Genomic DNA, 19,187 nt, shown 5'->3' with positions numbered 1-19,187 from the left:
CAAAAGTGTATCATTTCCTATGAAGATTTTGTAAGGAAAGTTCAGAGACAGCAATGTATGTCTACACGTAATGAGGTTATTGTTACTCCTCGGTTATTTGAAAGAAAAATGCTAGGCAGAGGCCTGGAATCCGAGTTAGCCACATGGAGAGCAGTACCTTTTCTTGATGTCCCCGAGTCCATCTACCATAATAATCTGTATTACCTCTGATCATTTTCTTAAAAATCTTTGAAGGCTCTATGTGGGTGATTTTACTTTATTTGCCTGGAATATAGCACTTGTTAAAGCAAGACTTAATTAACTTAATTCAGGGGAAAGTCCTTCTGGTCAGTATCCTTTGATATTCCTCATAGTTCATGTTCCTAGGCTAAAAGTACATAAACATATATTTCTAAAAGTGTGATCTCTAAAATAAATAATCCTTTAAACTATTTGGAATCTACAAAGCTCAATCCTTAGTTCTTTTTATGTGCATATGGGGGAATATGTGAGCATTTGATGGGTGATAAGACATAATTCCTACATTATAGGAGATTATATTGTAATGGAAAACTATATTGCAGCAGTGAGAAATACATTACGTGTATTTTGACTTACATCTTCACACAATATTCCTTGCTCCACAGTTTTGGGATAATACTATCATCTCCATTTTCCTGACTATCCTATACTTATTTTCTCTTATCCCTAAAAGATATTTCTCTCTCTTTCAGCATTTTTTTAGAGTCTCAGATTTAAAAGTGACATTCTTTTAGTATTACAACCATATAGACCATTTATTCACATAGACAGTTAACATTGGAAATTGCTTTCTGAATAATGGTAAGTATAGGTAACTGTAACGATTCTGGAAAAAAAATCAGTTTCTTTGATGTGGGGAAAGGGGTGTATAAGCAATAAATTCCCTCTTCCCCCACCTCTCAAGAAGTTTCTATTGTTGCTCTTGGGCATCGCAGGTAGAAAAATCTTGCAATTTCTCCTGGGAAGAAATAGGTAGTTCCCATAAGTTTCAGCAGCTCTTGGTGATATCTGCCAGCATCTGAGCCCCCACATCCTCTCTTGCTTATGGTAGCAGCACCTCTCTCCCTAGAATAGCTCCCCAGACTACTGGAGTGCAGGTATTTCAGTTTTGTCTTGAAAGCACTGCCAGATGACAAGTCACGGTTGTGTTTTCGCGATGCCTCTAAGTTAATAAAGCCTCTGAAAGGTTGCATAATGGGAACAAGCACGGATATTCCAACAACATTGCGCTCTTGACCGCTGCTCTGTGTTATGCTGGGCCAAGAGGCCGGGCATGGGTCTACTGACCCCTTCACTCAGCTGAATCAGTTACATCTGCGTAAAGTGTATTTTAAAAACCATCGGTCTTGTCTAACAGACGTAACCTAGCGCCTCCTTTGTCATCAGGCTGCCTTCAAACACGTGACATTAACACTTGGTGAGACTTCACCCTTTATTTTACCCCATGAAACCAAATTTGGAACAAGTGGTAAAGGTTATTCCTCTCTTTGAAAGGTAGGAAAAAATTCCCTTTTGTCTTCCTATGAGCTAATCAGTCCTTAGCTTCATATGCCATTTTTTAATCTTATAAAAATATTTGTATGTGTATATCTCTTCACATATGTGCATATGTGTGTATACATATGTATATGTTTATGTGTAACTTAGATGCATATGTACCTATTATATACTGCTATACATTTTTATTGCCAGGATATGTTCTTTGAGGCTTATGTGTGTGTATGTAGTTTTTATTTTATTTTGTTATAAAACAACATCCTATAAATTTGATGGCTGATATATAGAAATAACTATTTATGAGAATGTTTTGTGTATCCCAACATTCATTTGTGTATATAAGCACTTAAAAATATTAAGAAGGTTAAAAAATATCTGTACTGCCTCAAGATGTTATTGAAATATTAAAATAGATATCAGATTCCAAAGGGGAGATGAAATTTTATTGCAGAAAAGAGAGATAAAGGACCTTGAAGAAGGGACTTTAAACAAATGAGAAAACAAATACGTGGGATTTATTAGATACCATTACAGAGGGTACATGTTATCAAGTGTCTTAATAATGGAAGAGAGTGCAAGAGAGTAAATGTATTCTAACACCGGGCGCCATGATAAATTTGGATAACGTTCTCCTGTGGAGTTTGTCTCTCATTAACTCTTATACAGACATGTGTTAACTTCTAAAAGAAAGCAGTTCCTCGGGTACAATTAGCACTTTCAGGGATCATCAGCTTGTCACAGGAGTGGAATTTAGAATCATTTTTTTGTCTTCATTTACTTATAATTAAGTTTGAATGTATGTAGGTGTCTTTCTCGCGCTCACATACACACACACACACACACACACTCACTCACTATGGTGCCTTAAGCCACATGTGGGAAGGCTGGTACAGCGAGCCATCGTGCCGGCTGCAACATACCACGTCCTGTTGTTGGTCTCAGATAATGGCTCCACCCCATCTTTCATCCGCCCAGCCCAGCCATCCGGCAGACAGATGCGGAAGGAGATGGAATGCTCCTTAACTTGAAGAACACTCTCTGAAAGTGACAGACCTCATCTCTACCTATGTCCCTTTGCTAAGGACTTAATTATATGGCCAAATCTAGCAGTTCTATGGTTATCTATACAGCCATGTGCCAAACTAAAATTCACTGCGTTTGTTATTAAGGAAGAAATGAAAGAATGAAAATTAGGAATAACTAGCTGTTTCTATGACTCTTTTAAATATTTATATTTAGTAATAGGCAACGCAGTGTTGTTCTCCCTAGAGCTTAACATGTGAATTTAAGATTGTATCTATGAAGAGTAATAATGTGAAATAATATTAAAATAAAACATGTAATACATAAATAATAAACATTTGCATTTTAATACCTATTAGGATGCTCTAGAAAGATATATGTCTTTCTGGGTAGGGTAATTCCAATAATATCTTAGCAATGTTGAGTTCAATTCTATGGTCTTCTCAGCATTCATGCTGCTTTCTCATTCTGAAATGGCTTCTGGACACCATTTCCCTTTTGTAAAGTTTACAATTCCTTTCACTTTACGTGCTTTTCAATGACAAACTGGAGTGTTCACTTCTCCGTGCATTTCTGACCACTCCAGGCTACTAACCAGCACTCTTCTGGGCCTGTCACATATTATATAATAATGACCTCTTTTGTGATATTTGTTATGTTAATGACTGCTTGTGGATATTATCTTGATCAAAATTGTCACAATTCTGAGAACTATTACATCTTACATTGTACCCTATTTTCTAAGGATAAATGATTATAGTTGAGCAACATTTTCTATAGGGTTTATGGATTATTTTGTTTTAGGTTTTTTGCCCTTTTCAGAGGAATTTTCAAAAATGCCTTTAAAAAATCCATTAAAATGTCATATATAATATTAATTTAAGGCATTTAAAAGAAAATTACGTTAGCCAAGAAAAATATGGAAACAACCAAAGTGATAAGATATTATGTGATATGATATATATTTAAGTATTATTCATCCATGAGGAGAGCAAGGAATCATGCCATTTTGGACAACAGGGAGTGGCCTAGAGGCATTAGGCTGAGTGAAGTAAGTCAGAAAGAGAAAGGTGAAAACTGTATATTATCCTTTAATATGTGGAATCTAGAAAAGCCAAGGTCATAGAGACACAGAGTACAATGATGGTTAACAGATGGTCACTGGGAAATGGGGAGATCTTGATCAAAGGGTACAACCTTCCGGTTTAAAGATGAGTAAGTTCTAGGGCTCTAATGTACAGCATGATGATTAGAGTTTATTATGTAAGTTTCTAAGAGAGTGGATTTTGAATGTTCTCGCCACCAAAAATAAATGGTAAAAAAAGTGACAGGATGGCACTGTTAGCTTAAGTTAGGGCAGTAGTTGATTTATGGCATTTAAATGTATCAAATCAACCTGTTGTACACCTTAAGTTTACACAATGTTATATGTCAATTATATTTCAAAGCTGCAAAAAGTAAATTTGGTTAGCATATTTTATTGTAAGTATTGTCTAAAGAATTATAGAACATTCGATGAATATTTGAATAAAAAACATTTAAATGCAATGTTTATTTCTAAACAAATAAAATAATGTAGTACTTACATAGAACTAAAAGGATCTTTATAATACATAGGTCTCTAATTGTTCATCAACATTTCTCTTTTAATTTTGTGAGAAAATAAGTCCTCATCTATCCTTGTTAGATTTCTTAGAAACTTCTCATAGGGTTATTGCAATACCTAGCAGATGATTTCATTCAGCCCCTAAGTTAAAATACTCCAAGTATTACTGTTTTATGAGTATATCATGATATCAAAATATGGTTAGGAGAGATCAATTAATACAAAAACTTCAATTCTTATGTACAAAGTTTGTTCCCCTCATTTTCTATTTTTCCCCTTGTGTAAAATCACTTAAAAAATTCCTTTAGAAGGAAATCTTAAAATATTTCCTGAAATTTTGAAATTTTAATTAACCTGGGTATGAAATCCATTGGTGCTCTAATAAAATCTATAATGTTCTTGCATGCAATCCATAATCTAACAACAGTAACAGATCACACTTCTGTGACACCATAAACACTTGAAAGCCAACAGGGAAAAGGGGAATTCTAATTGTTTCTTTTCCTAAGAGTTGGTACTTGTGGGATATGATTCTAGTGGGAGGTCATTATTATTATTTGTTCCTAATCAGACCTTAGCATCAAAACCCCGAGTATAAAATCATCACATTATATCAACCAACCTTTGCAGAGGGCCATTAGCTTCAACAGGAATCAGGACCAGTGACCCACATTCTTGCCATGGAAGCTGTGAGCCCATAACCTCCTCAAGCACCAAGCGATCCTACAAGGTTAGTTCTCAGAACTCTCCACCCAGCTCATCAGAATCTTTATTCCCTTCAGAGAAATGGGGGGGAGAAATGTACATAGCTGCACTTTCAGGGAGCAACGGGGGTGTGTCTGAACCCCAGTCCTTAAGTTTTAAAATTGTAGTCTTCTACACTAGGTCTCACCCAGTGCACTTAGCGATGCACAGTTATTTCTCTCTACCTGTTCACACTCTAAGACTCACACTCCCTGAGGAGCAAACATTCCCTTATCATCTCCCTGTCCCCTGCTGAATAAAATTTTTAGAGCAAATGCTTTTTTTTATTCACTACAACTCAGGCAGTGTGATGGCCTTGTTCACTTACATTGAATCTATGTTAACTTGTCCCTGAACTTCTTTTAATAATTGAAAACAAATATTTACCGATACCTGTTGTATGTAAGGCATTGTGACAAGCAGTATATTCAGTTTACAGTCTTGTCCAGAAGAAAAACCAGTAAATAGCTAATAATAATTAATACAGAAATAAGTATGTGCTAAATGTTAACATAAAAAACATATTCGTAGGCCTGTACAAATGGCTTTAAACAGGGTTGCACCACATCGCATAGGATAGAGCGGTTTGAATGGGAGAAAGCTGAAGGGATATATGAGTCAACAATGAGAGTCTACTGAATGCTCTTTGTGAAAAAGCTAAACCATGTGATACTTGTTGGGACATAAAAAAATACAACTTTTCTCTTTGTTAGCTAATTATACAAATCATTGAGTGACAAAGAAAGCAGTGTGAAGTTTATTTGGAGACCATGGACAATATCAATGGTTTTAGGAAGTTAATATTCAGTAAAAGTATTTCCAAATCTATGTATTATTGTAAGTGTTAATGTAGAAAGCAGCAACAAGATGTGCTATGGGAAAAAAGTGAAAAACTACCATCATAAAGGACCAAAATTGGGGGTCTAATTAATTATTTAAAAGAATTAAAATCAATACTCTTAAAACAAAATAGCATTGACATTATTAAGTTCTTGCAAAGAGACAGGAACTGTGCTAAGCACCTGTAGGCATCATTTAACTTATTTTCACACAATACAGATATTAGTGGGTTTTTTCTCCAGGGGATTAAACATACGCACTTGAAATGATGTCTTACAGCAAGCATGGGCTTGAACTGAGATTTCAATCTATTCCTATCTTACTTCATATCAGGACCTATTAGAACTATAAAATCATAAAATATTGGAACTGAAGAAATGTTGAAGATGATTTAATCCATCCTCCCACCCCCATCAAGTGCTTATGTCTGTAAACAATATCTGCTGAGAAATTGGTTATTCAGGCTGTACTCAAACATTTCTGACTGTAAGATCAGGATATGTCTGTTGGCTGGAATGTTTTCCTTTGTTGCAAAACCAAATGTTATCCCGGAGTTTAAAGCAGTAAGATTTACTTCAGTCTCTTAGTGACAATGAGTCCAATAACTCTTAAACAATGTGGTAACATTGAGATAACTGTCAAGAGTCACATGAATTTTTCCTTTGCTAGTGAAATGCCCTCAAGTATATCAGCCATTCTTCAAATGACAGATTTGTAGATCATTTTTTTTCTGAAATTCTTCAGGTTTTTTAATATCACACAAAATATTCTACCCCATCCTGAATATACTAATCAAACTCTTGCTTGAGTGCGAAGTAAAACACGAATTTCCATTTTTTCATATCTAGTCAGTTTATTTGAAAATCTAAGGAAAAGATGCACTGATTCAAAAAAAATCACACTGTCAACTAGTATTGAATTTTGTCTAAAATTTATAGCTGTATTTTGCTTATGCTCTACTAATTCACTTCTCCACCATTCTTCAATTCTAAACAGAGCACATGTAAAATACACGATTATAAAAAAGACCTGCAAAAATGACAACCAGTGTTTGTCTTCAAAACCCTTCTCACATTTTGAGAATAGGAATATTCTCAATTTTCTGACCTCCACCACTTTAACCATGAAGCCCAAATTGCATAAGCCAATTAGAATCCACTGCTCCACTGGTTGGACATGTGACCCAAATTTAGGTCATTGTATTATGGCCCCTGGGATTATGCAAATTAGATTAAAGGAGGAACATTTCTTGTTTTGGGAATAGCTGCTGAGATATTAAGCATGGTTTCCTCCCAGCAGTTATGTTCCTGCCTTGGGGGTGGGAGGTCTGGAGAAGGAGGCTGAGACATGCAGAGCAACTGATGCTTGGGGGAAAGATACTGGTAGTTGCCCAGTCCAACAGATATTTTGAGTTGGGATATCAGTAAGGAAAGCAGCTCAGACCAGTGTAACTCCTTTCCACAGATAAATGAATGCTTTGTTTATAAATCATAGAAACATATAACTTATTCTGAGTGAAAAGAAAATATGCATTTGATATGCATGATATCATTATGAACATGGAAAGAAAAGAGTCCTCAGAAATAACAGTAGGGGTCCTTCTGACTGATTTAAAAATCTAGAAATTGGAGTTTTCTTTTAAGTGGTAACAAAATATCTTAATTACAAGGTTCTTAAAGTTTATAATTCCTTCTCTCGTTCACCCGAATCATTGATTGTCCCAGACTAGCAGGAGAGACACGAGAGATCCCTGCGTTATGAATCTCCTCTGATGAGCAATAAACATCAGGGTCTTCACAGAATTACACCCCCTCACCACAGTCACACATACATGAGCACAGACCCAAACACACCTCCACACATACACTCATTGACTCTTCTTTAAATTTAGAACCTGCTGGAGGATAATGGATCCTGGAAATCACTCCCTGGTGACCGAGTTCATCCTCGCTGGGCTAACGCAGCAGCCAGAGCTCCAGCTGCCCCTCTTCCTCCTGTTCCTAGGAATCTACGTGGTCACGGTGGTGGGCAACCTGGGCATGATCACACTGATTGGGCTCAGTTCTCACCTGCACACCCCCATGTACTACTTCCTCAGCAGCTTGTCCTTCATTGACCTCTGCCATTCCACTGTCGTTACCCCGAAAATGCTGGTGGACTTTGTGGCAGAGAAGAACATCATCTCCTACCCTGAATGCATGGCTCAGCTCTATTTTTTCCTTGTTTTTGCTATCTCAGAGTGTCACATGCTGGCTGCAATGGCATACGACCGCTATGTTGCCATCTGTCGGCCCTTGCTTTACAATGCCATCATGTCTTATCACATCTGCTTCTGGCTCACAGTGGGAGTTTATATTTTGGGCATCCTTGGATCTACTTTACATACAGGCTTTATGTTGAGACTCTTTTTATGCAAAACCAGTGTGATTAACCATTATTTCTGTGATCTCTTTCCACTCTTGGAGCTCTCCTGTTCCAGCATCTACATCAACGAATTACTGGTTCTAGTCCTGAGTGCATTTAACATCCTGACTCCTGCGTTAACTATCCTTGCCTCGTACATCTTCATCCTCTCCAGCATCCTCCACATTCGCTCCACTGAGGGCAGGTCCAAAGCCTTCAGCACCTGCAGCTCCCACATCTCAGGTGTTGCTGTCTTCTATGGCTCTGCAGCCTTCATGTACCTGCAGCCATCGTCAGTCAGCAGCATGGAACAAGGGAAAGTGTCCTCTATGTTTTACACCATCATTGTACCCATGCTGAATCCGATGATCTACAGCTTGCGGAATAAAGATGTCAAATCTGCCCTGAAGAAAATTCTGGACAGTAGACAACATTCATGAATAAAATCACTATTGTGATGTTGTATAAAAACAGGCTTTTGCTTTTCTGAGATATTGTATGTATCAGGTTGATTGCCCAAAGTTTTGGAAATTCTATGACACTTCCCCATATAACACATCTCCAAAATTCCCTGAAGGCCACTCTTGAACCTGTATCACAGTGGTTTTGTGTAGAGAAATAATAAGTGAAAGACTCTTGAAGATTAAAGGAGCTTTAGCTTTATTTTTTATGCTGTAGTACAAAAAATAGGAATAATGATAATGGTGATTTTGAAGTTGATAATAGAAATCTGTATCACTGAGATTTTATGAATATAGGAAAGTGAAGTATGTTGCCCATCAGTCTAAATGGAGAACTTTAATGTTTACAGTATTCCCTGAGGGCAAACTCCAGTATTATTTCCCTTTGAAAGATGAAGAATTAAAAGTTTATTTAGTTTCAGCAAATGCCCTACATCCCAAACATCAGAAGCTGTCTGTCTAGAAAATTGCTCCAGGAACGGTGACTCTACTCAAAGGGATTCTAGGTCATCGTATGTCAGCCTCCCTGAGTATTCCTGTCCTCACATCAAGCATCCCAGTTTCTTATGACTGCCTTGTTTTCCTCTAGATATCTTCAGATATATGTTTTGATATAACATATAACATATAACATATAACATATAACGTATAACATAAGTAACCAAAATCTTTCAAACCTTTGCTGCTCAAAGCAAAAAAGAGCAAAAATGGAGACTCACTATGGTCTTATAATAGAGACTCATTGTAGAGATTCAAAGTATTGTACTTGATAGCAATAATTTGTACACAAGCAGCCCAAACATCGTCTTGTTTTATACCACTTGCTGTAGCTAGTTATGAAGCAACTCCTTACGAAATCCCAGAGTCCTGCTGAGTTGTATCCCTGTCATGTGGCTCGTGTTTTTTGCCCCATTATTACAAATAGTTGCCATTTCATGTCAGTTTTATCTTTAAAGCATTTCTTCTCTTCCCACATATCATCATTCTTCTACTTTTTGGCATTTAACATCTTATAGGTATAGATTTATATGATATTCTATATACTCACTTGTCTGCTGTCTCTTCTTAATTCAAATCATCCTACACATTATTGACAGATCAATGTTCTCTGAATAGTGTGCTGTGTTACTGACCTGATAAAATGAGTTGCAGTGTCTACCTATCATATTCAAAGGACCACATAAATACCTTTACCATCCTTGTATTGTATTATCCATTCATTCATTGATGGCAAACATTTATTTTCAAAGAGCCCTCATATTTATTATTTGACTTAATTTTCATCAGTCCAATAAAGGAAGGGAAAATATCTATAATTGCAACTCCTGTTTAGTCATGATTCCTAGCCCAACACTCTATGCAACAGACGCAAATGGACCAACAAAGGACAAACAACAAAAGACTTGGTGGGTAGACCCTTTTTATTCTACTTAATTACTGGGGTTTGAGCTCCTTTATAAAATATAGACAAAGTGAAAGGTAACAGTTTCATCAAGGAAGAGGGAAAAAGCCTGTATAGACACAGAAAATCAGGTCATATCTAAGATCATATAATTAAGCTACAAGAATAGAAAAACACATATAGGACAGTTTATGAATTGCCTGTGGGTCATTGTAAGATATCACTCCTTACTTTAGTAAAAGGAACTGTTAAATATTTTTTAAGCAGGTAAGTAACACAATTAGTTTTGCATGCTAGTGATATCACACTTAAGTTGGTGTGGAAGATGGATGGAAGGAGAATAAGGCTAAATTCAAATCAGTCAGTAGCCGTTTCATTGCTCGAAGCAAGATTCTGCAGGTCAGTGATAGTGAAGCTAGAAAGAAGGAGACTTTCAAAGGATTTTTGAAAAGGTGTGCTGTTAGACACGGCTGACTTGAAGTGAGTTGGAAGTTCAAAAAGCACAAGGATGTATACAAATTTCCAGCTTGGATTTCTAAACAGAACGATGGATGCTGGTAGAACTCTCAAGCAACTCATTAACTCCAGGGAAGAATTCACAGGGAAGCATTTGGGTCACACAAGTCATGGGAAAATTCAAACTCTTCATCTCTCTCTTTCTGTTTCTGTCTTTGTCTTTGTCTCTTTTCTTTTCCTCTCTCTTCCTCTATCTCTCCATTTTTTTTCTCTTGTGTCAGTAAATATACTCTGACAGATTGAACAATAGCTACAAAGAATCTTAATAATTTTCATTAGGATATTATCATTTATGGAATGGCCTGTTTATGTCCTTCCCATTTCTGTCCTTAACTGAGCTCCAACTCTCCTTCTCACTTCTCTTACTCAGCATCCTGAAGGAACAGTCAGTCCTGGCCTGCTCCCCGGTAAGGTAACATTCAGCACATATAGTGTTCTCCTAGGATCATCCCAGAATCCTGCAGCCACTGCAATTCCAAAGCTAAAGGAATCTTTTTGATAGACGTACATGGAGGACACTGCTTGAATCTGAAACAATTATAGAGGAAGGAATTCAAAACGAGATCATCTACAGCCTTGTTCTCTAGAGTGCATGGGCAAAATATGAAAGTTTGTTAAAATGCATATCTCAAGCCATACATCAGATTTACTAAATCAGAATCTGCATTAAAACAAGGTCCTCGAGTTATTCCTGTGCACATTAAACTCTGAGAAGCATTTAAGAAACATTGATATCAGACCTGAGACCCTGAGATTTTGATTTAATTGAGGTAGGCTAGCCTAGATAGAGAAAGATTCAAAAAATCTTTCGGTAATTTAAAGTACCATAATGAGAAACACTGAGGTAACCCAACACTAATATAAAGGTAAATTTGTTTAAGAAGAATTGAGCCTAATACATTTAACAATAGTTTATAAGAGCTCCCCTGAGTGTTCAATTTTTATTAAATCATGCTGCAGTCTAATAAAACTTCCCATTATTCCAGCTCTGGACAAAAAGTGAAAATATATGAAAAGTAGAATGGATATTAATACTGTGGTGTCTTTCTACATTGACAGATAGTGACTGCACTAGTTGGGGTGAGATTTAATAATGCAGATAACTGTCAAATCACATATCATATAATTGAAACTGATATAATATTGTATATCAACTATACTTCAGTAAAAAAGAATAAATAGGGGACATTGGTTCTTAATAACAAAATATTTTCTTTATACAACTTAGCAAGTAGAATTAAGCAAATATTAGTGAGGACCTGAAAAAATAAAATATTACAATATTCTGAATTCTTACTCCTTAACTCTGATATTCAATTACATAGATTGAAATTTTAAATCAAGTAAATATATTACCTATTTGTATGTAAAACAAGTTAAACTTCTTTTTGCACAAGGAAATAAATGTTTAAAATTCATCATTTTAATTACTAGCCCTATTAATGGTAAGATAACTTGTCAGGAAATTCCCTGATTCTCTAAAACCTGCTGTTCACAGTGTGGATTGTGAATAAGAGCTGGTAAGTAAGACACACAGAATCTCAAATCCCCATCAGATCTGCCAGATCAGAATCTGAGTTTTCTTTTTTTTAATTCTCTTGTATTCCTATGAACAAATCTTTATCACCAGTTGATGAGTTCAGGATTGACAAAGAATCCCTTTTGGAGGAAAAAGTTAGACAACCGGGAAATGTCTACTGCAATTGCTTCTTTCTCAATAGCTTGTTCCCCGAGGAATGGAAATCCTTGGGGATATTTGACTCTATGGTATTTGTTTTCTGACACATTTAAGTCCAGGGGAAGCCTGCACAGCATGGCAGTCAGACCTGCTCAGAGGACTGGGAAGGGTAACATGTTTGTGACCTAAGTTGGAGAAACACAAAGGGAGACTTACAATTGGAGATGCGGGCCTTTGTCACAGACCAGCTTCAGAGGTGGCTCTGAGACCCAGGGCTGTGCCTGCCTCTGGGCACTGAAGAGAGCAGGGTGCTGGTCCCCAGGGCCCCCAGCACCAACACCAGCGCTGGTCTCCTGGAGCATGGTGCAAACAGAGTTTGGTGTTGAGGTTTCCAGGAAGAAGAAAGGTGAGTGTGCTCATGTCATACCTGTGATTTGAGACTATTAGGTCTGGGAGTAATCACTGTAAAATTTCAGGCAAATATTCTTCAATACATCAATTTATAAAATTCATTAAAAAACTTTTTACAATCTCCTCTAATGTACCAAACACTGTTCTCTTCACTTGGGATACAGAGGAGAATGAGGAAGATTTGGTCCATCATCTGGCTTATGGGGTAGATCAAGTCTAAAAACGTGCTGTTTAGAAATGGCAGTTATCTGAACATGGAGTTGGGTGCAGATCTGATCAAAACAAGAAATTGGAGAATATTTCTGTGATGACATCAAATTTAAATAAGATTTGAAAAGAAAAAAATATATTTACAAGATAACAAACATAAATAAATTTTGCAAGACTATTATTTCCTGTGAAAACATGAGCAAATAAACTGCAGAGAGCTGAGAAATGTGACATATTCCAGAAATTGTGAAGTTTCTGTTATGAAAGGAAAACCTCTGAAATGGAAAATATCCAGATGCGAACTAAGTCTGGCAAGTGGCAAGAGGCAGTGTGGATATTCATACTATTTTTTTTTATTTAAGTATCATTGATATACAATCTTATGTCGGTTTCAAATATACAACACAGTGGTTTAACAGTGACCCATATTATTAATCCTCACCCCCTATAGTGCACTTACTGTCTCTTGTAGTAAGATGTTATGGAATCATTGACTATATTCTCAATGCTGTACTACCATCACCATAACCAACTTACACTGTGATTGTGAATTATTGTGCCCCTTTATCCCCTTCAGCCACCCCCACCCACCACAAGCCCTTCCCTTTGGTAATCACTATTCCCTTCTCAGCATCTTTGAGTCTACTGCTATTTTGTTCCTTCTGTTTTGCTTTGTCTTTACACTTAATAAATAAGTGAAATAATATGGTATTTTTCTCTCTCCACCTGGTTTATTTCACTGAGCATAATACCCTCTAGCTCCATCCATGTTGTTGCAAATGGGAGTATTTCCTTTTTAATGGCTGAATAATATTCCATTGTGTATATGTACTGCATCTTCTCTATCCATTTGTCTATTGAGGAGTGCTTAGATTGCTTCCATATCTTGGCTATTGCAAATAGTGCAGTGATAAACACACAGATGCCTATGTCTTTTTGAATAACAGATTTATTATCTTTGTGTAAATTCCTAGGATTGGAATAACTGGGTCAAATGGTATTTCTATTTCTAGTTTAGTGAGGCATCTCCATATTGTTTTCCACAATAACTGCATTAATTTACATTCCCACTAACACTGTGGTGTGGTTCCCATTTCTCCTCATCCTTGCCAGCATTTGTAATTTCTTGTCTTCTGGACAGTGGACATCCTAACTGGTGTAAGGTAATATCTCACTGTGGTTTTAATTTGCATTTCCCTGATGATTAGTGATGTGGAGCATCTTTTCATGTTCCTGTTGGCTGTTTACATTTCTTCTTTGGAGAAGTGTCTGTTCAGGTCCTTCACCCATTTTTTAATCAGATTATTTGTTTTCTGGGTGTTGAGGAATATGATACATATTTTGGATGTTAACCCTTCACAGGTAAGTCATTTATGAATATATTCTCCCATACTGTGGGATGCCTTTTTGTTCTGCTAAAAGTGGCCTTTGCTGTACAGAAGCTTTTTAGTTTGATATAGTCCCATTTGTTCATTTTTTATTTTGTTTCCTTTGCCCAAGGAGATGTGTTCAGGAAAAATTTGCTCATTTTCATGTTCAAGAGATTTTTGCCTATCTTTTTTTCTAAGAATTTTATGGTTTCATGACTTACATTCAGGTTTTTGATCCATTTTGAGTTTACTTTTGTGTATGGAGTTAGACAATAATCCAATTTCATTCTCTTACATGTAACTGTCCAGTTTTGCCACCACCAGTTGTTGAAAAGGCTGTCTTTTCCTCATTGTATATTCATGGCTCCTTTATCATATATTAATTGACTATATATGCATGAGTTTATATCTGGGCTCTTGATTCTGTTCCATTGATCTACGGGTTCTTGTACCAGTTCCAAACTGTCTTGATTACTGTGGCTTTGTAGTAGACCTTAAAGTTGGGGAGCATAATCCCCCAGCTTTATTCTTCCTTTATTCTTCCAATTTGGCTATTCAGGGTCTTTTGTGGTTCTACATGAATTTTAGAACTATTCATTCTAGTTCATTGAATAATGCTGTTGGTATTTTGATAGGGATTCAATCAACAATTCAATCTACATTGAATCTGTAGATTGCTTTAGGCAGGATGGACATTCTGACAATTTTAATTCTTTCTATCCATGAGCATGGGATGTATTTACATTTATCAGTGTCTTCTTTAATTTCTCTCAAGAGCGTCTTGCAGTTTTCAGGGTATAGGTCTTTCACCTCCTTGGTTAGGTTTATTCCTAGGTATTTGTTTCTTTTTGTTGCAGTTTTAAATGGAATTGTTTTTCTGATTTCTCTTTCTGCCAGTTCATTGTTAGTATACAGGAATATAACAGATTTGTGTGTATTAATTTTGTATCCTACAACTTTGCTGAATTCAGTTATTAATTCTAATAGTTGTTTTGGTGGAGTCTTTTGGGTTTTCCATGTATAATATCATGCCAACTGCAAATAGTGACAGTTTAATTTCTTTCTTACCAGTTTTGATGCCATTTCTCTCTTTGTCTGATTGCCGTGCTAGGACCTCCAGTACTATGTTGAAAAGAAGTGGTGAGTGGGCATCCTTGTCTTGTTCCTGATCTTAGAGGAAAAGCTTTCAGCTTTTCACTATTTAGTATGAAGCTGAATGTGGTTTTGTCATATATGGCCTTTCTGTTTCATTTAGTCCTCTTTCTGGTATCTTGTCGTACAGTTTTGTTTGGAACATATTCCTCTGCCTCCTCATTTTGTCAGGGTTTCTGTGTTTCTTCCTTTGTGGCTCTGCTACTTCCTAACCTCTGGGGTAGTAGCTTTATGAGGGAGGCTCCCTCTAGTGTCCAGAAGCTCAAGACTCTTCACTTTCCAGTGAGGGATCCCCAGCTGTTGACATGCAGTGGGTGGGGCTGCCTTTCTGTCTTCCTTGCAGTGATCTGATTCTAGGTGGGCAGACTGCTTTGACCACACCTTTGTGATCAGTGCAGAAGGCTCTGCTGCAGTTGCTGTGGGTGGGGCTGCCCTCTGCCTGGCCTGCAGCAATGGCAAAGCTGCAGGGTTAATGGGGTGGGCAGGCTGATGTGCAGCTCTTGCCAGGCCTGACACACAGCACCTAGCTTAGACATGTGCAGGGAGGAAGGAGCTCTTGGGGGTGGCTCCTGCATGTACCTCCTGGTTGGGCTGAAATGGAGCTGATAAAGCTGGGAGGGTCTCTCTCTGCCTAGCAGGCAGCAAAGTCTGACATTATTGCCAGGCCAAGTGGGTTGGCTACTGGCTGCGTGTGCAAGGAGGAGCCTTGGGGCTCTGTTGCCAGTGAGGGGGAAGGAGTGTTTGGATCCCCCAAAAGTTCCTGACAAGTTGAGCTGAGGGTGGGCTGGAGAGGTAATGTCCACCTGCCCTTTGTCCTGAAGAGATCACTCAGTCCAACACCAGCCCTCTGGCACTGTTCCCGCTGCTGGGAAGTCTTTCAAACTTTCTGCTTTGCTTTTTTCTTGGGGGGACTGGTGGCATGTGCCTGTTTTTCAGATGTGGCTGGGATCTCAGCCTCCCTGAGTATATCACCTGTCTTGTTGTCCAGCCCTGCAAATCACCAGAGCACCATGCAATGTGGGCTCATGTTCCTGGAGCAGGTCTCCAGGGCCAGATGTTCAGTGACCCTGGGCTCCTAACCCCTCCCCACTCCATTCCTCTTTCTTCTGCCTGTGGGCTGGGATTGGGGAAGGACTTGGGTCCTTCTCGACAGGGCTTTGCCTCTGTACCCTTTTCTGTGAGGTCTTCTCTTCTTCCCCAGATATAGGTGGTCTGTTCTGCAGTCTTCAGGTTATTTTCAGGTTTAGTTGAATTTGCTGTATTTTCATGTTTTCTGTGTTTTTTGGAGGAGGTTTCCATGTTGCCTTCCTACTCTGCCATCTTTATCTTCACAAGCCCCTTAGTTGGATATTCATACCTTTTCTGTAAACCTTGAAAGTCCTTTCTCCAGGGATCATTCTTTGATTTATGGTTGCATGTTTTCAACGGTTAGGAATTAGTAACTCATTGCATTTCTATGAATTCAAATTGTTAGAATATTTTTCCTTATATCAATAGAGGGTATATTCTGAGTTCTTTCATACATAGAACATGAAATGTTTTTCTCTCTTTTAGACTCCCTTCAGATCTATGATGATACCTGCTAGTAATTATCCTATTACCTTGAAATATCTTCCAAGCGCCTCACAGTTTTTATTTGCCTTCCCTCTTGTCAATGTTTCTCCTTAAAAAGAATATCCATAAATAAACACAAAACTACAGATGGGTTTTAAGTAGCACAGTGCTCCCGAACCAGATGGCACCCACAGAAAACGATGTTTGTGTGATGTAGAGGTTAATGGATCAGACTGCTTGTGGTCATGGTGACCAGCTAGGAGTCTGTGGCTGCCACAGGCTGAGCCCCACTACCTCAAGGACTAAGAAGACCAAGACCTCAGCACTGTTATGAGCCATTCTTGGCACTCTGGTCCAGGGAACTCGAGATGGGAAGCTATGTTCTGAAGCTGATGGGGATTATCACTGATTCATACTTCAGGTGCTCTATTTCTGTAAATGTGATCTGAAATGAATTGCTTTATCAACCAGTCACTTACACTACGGATTTTTTGAGTTAATAAAGAATTGAGCACTTAGATTTTTTCTCATGAATTGCACTCAAATGATATATCCAGTATGCAAAGAGTTGATTTTTTTAAAGTTTTACCCATTTCACTGTTTAGTTTGTTGTTTGCAATACATGCTTTTTAAAACAGATTTAACTACTTACAATCTATTCTGGTTTTCTAAGAGGTTATTATTGGATGTTGTTTCTTTTCTTTGTTAGTAACAAAGCTTCCATGCACACTTTCATAAAAGTCATTGAATAGTTATATGTTTACATTTCTCTTGGGTAAATACTGTGAAGCATAAAATTAGTTTGCATTCTAAGTGCATTTTTGATTTTCTAAGAAATTCTGAAACAGTTTTTCAAAGTGGTCGGACAACTTGACCCCTTTCCTCACCGGGTAAGCATGAGACATCTAGTTGTTCTATATCCTCTCAAAGCTTTGGTATGGCAGTTTTTTGTTTCTTTATGAATACTGAACTCTGGTGAATCTACAAACATCTATTAATTATTCCTTTGCCATCTTCTGTGATATATTTATTCAAATAGTTTTGTAATTTTTTAATTTGCTGGATTGTCTTCATATTATGTCTTGTCAATGTTATTTACATATTTTTAATACAAATTTATAGTCCATGGCTTGCTTAAATTTTCTACCGGTGTCTTTTGAAGAACAGTTTTGATTTGGAGTAAATACAGTTAATCATTTTGGTGTGGTTAGTTTTTATCTATGTCCTACGAAATCTTAGATTATGCAATGTGCTGAAGATTTTCTTGAGGGTTTTTCCAGAAGTTTAAAGGTTTAGACTTTACATTTGGATTGAAGTTTTATTTAAAGTTAATTTTCATTTGCTGTGATGCGCAACATTTTAGATATTCTGTTTCTTCTCTTTTATTTTTATTCAGGTGGATTTCATTTGGAATTTTACTTTGTGGCTTGTAATGATAAAATAATCTGTGTACTGCGTAGGAAAAGAGGGAACTACATTTATGATTCTATATCCTATAATTTATGACTGTTTTCCATACTCTCACACTTAAAGACAAAAGAGATGAAAGAAAAGGGTTAAACATTATAACTGCTGTTTCTGTATTTTGAAGTGTATACGTTTCCCTTATTTTCCAAGTGATAGCATGTTGTAAAAAAACAAAGACAGCAGTGGTCATTTTCAGAGTGCTAACCCTCTGCTGATTAGTTAATAAGGTATTCTTTACTTGTCCAAGTTTGTCAACTAGTACATGACGGGTCAGCATGTGAACACAGGCACATGGACTTCAAGACCAACTGACATAACCAGAAATCACTGTCCTTCCCTAAAATGAAGGCAGGAGAATTTTGTCCAGAGGCCACAAACCTACTGACAGTGGGCCAATTTCCCGAACATCTGTCTAGTGAATGCTGTTTTCATGATTTCGTTTCCACAATAATACTAAAAATATGAACATTTTACCTAGAAACGCAAGTATTCTGATCTTCATTTTAAAAAGTTCCTGTGACCTAGAAATCATGTGACTCTTCTCACTCTTGGCAGAAATTTGCTCCGGGCTGACAAGGAACACAGTGCTCCGCAGGAGCGCTCCCTCCAGGCTGCCTCTCAACCAGCTTCTTACATTTTAAATGGCGCCTCTGAATTGTAAGCCTGGAAACCTCACTTAAGGAACAATTGGCATAAAGATCATTGAAATGTGGAAAAAAGCCATGATCACCATTATGTCTGAAACATTTTTCAGTGAAATAATTTTGTGCATTTGATATTAAGCTATACAATTGTTTTTTTGAGAGGGCATCTCTCATATTTATTCATCAAA

The 19,187-nt window shown here is 37.3% G+C and overlaps 1 protein-coding gene across 1 annotated transcript; it reads left to right on the top strand.

Annotated features, from left to right (window-relative positions):
- The first annotated feature begins 7,638 nt into the window (after window positions 1-7,638).
- On the top strand, window positions 7,639-8,574 carry LOC108409344 (olfactory receptor 8G3-like). The gene has a single exon (XM_037000909.2). The coding sequence runs from the start codon at window positions 7,639-7,641 to the stop codon at window positions 8,572-8,574; it is 936 nt and encodes a 311-aa protein (XP_036856804.2).
- Window positions 8,575-19,187: the final 10,613 nt, after the last annotated feature.

Source organism: Manis javanica, chromosome 6, assembly GCF_040802235.1.
Source record: "Manis javanica isolate MJ-LG chromosome 6, MJ_LKY, whole genome shotgun sequence".
Taxonomy (NCBI): Eukaryota; Metazoa; Chordata; class Mammalia; order Pholidota; family Manidae; genus Manis; species Manis javanica.
Note: the sequence above shows the minus strand (reverse complement) of the source record. Positions and strands in the feature narration are given on the sequence as shown.

What these genes read in the sequence shown, in the direction of transcription:
- LOC108409344 (XM_037000909.2), top strand. Translation starts at nt 7,639, where the DNA reads ATGGATCCTGGAAATCACTCCCTGGTGACCGAGTTCATCCTCGCTGGG.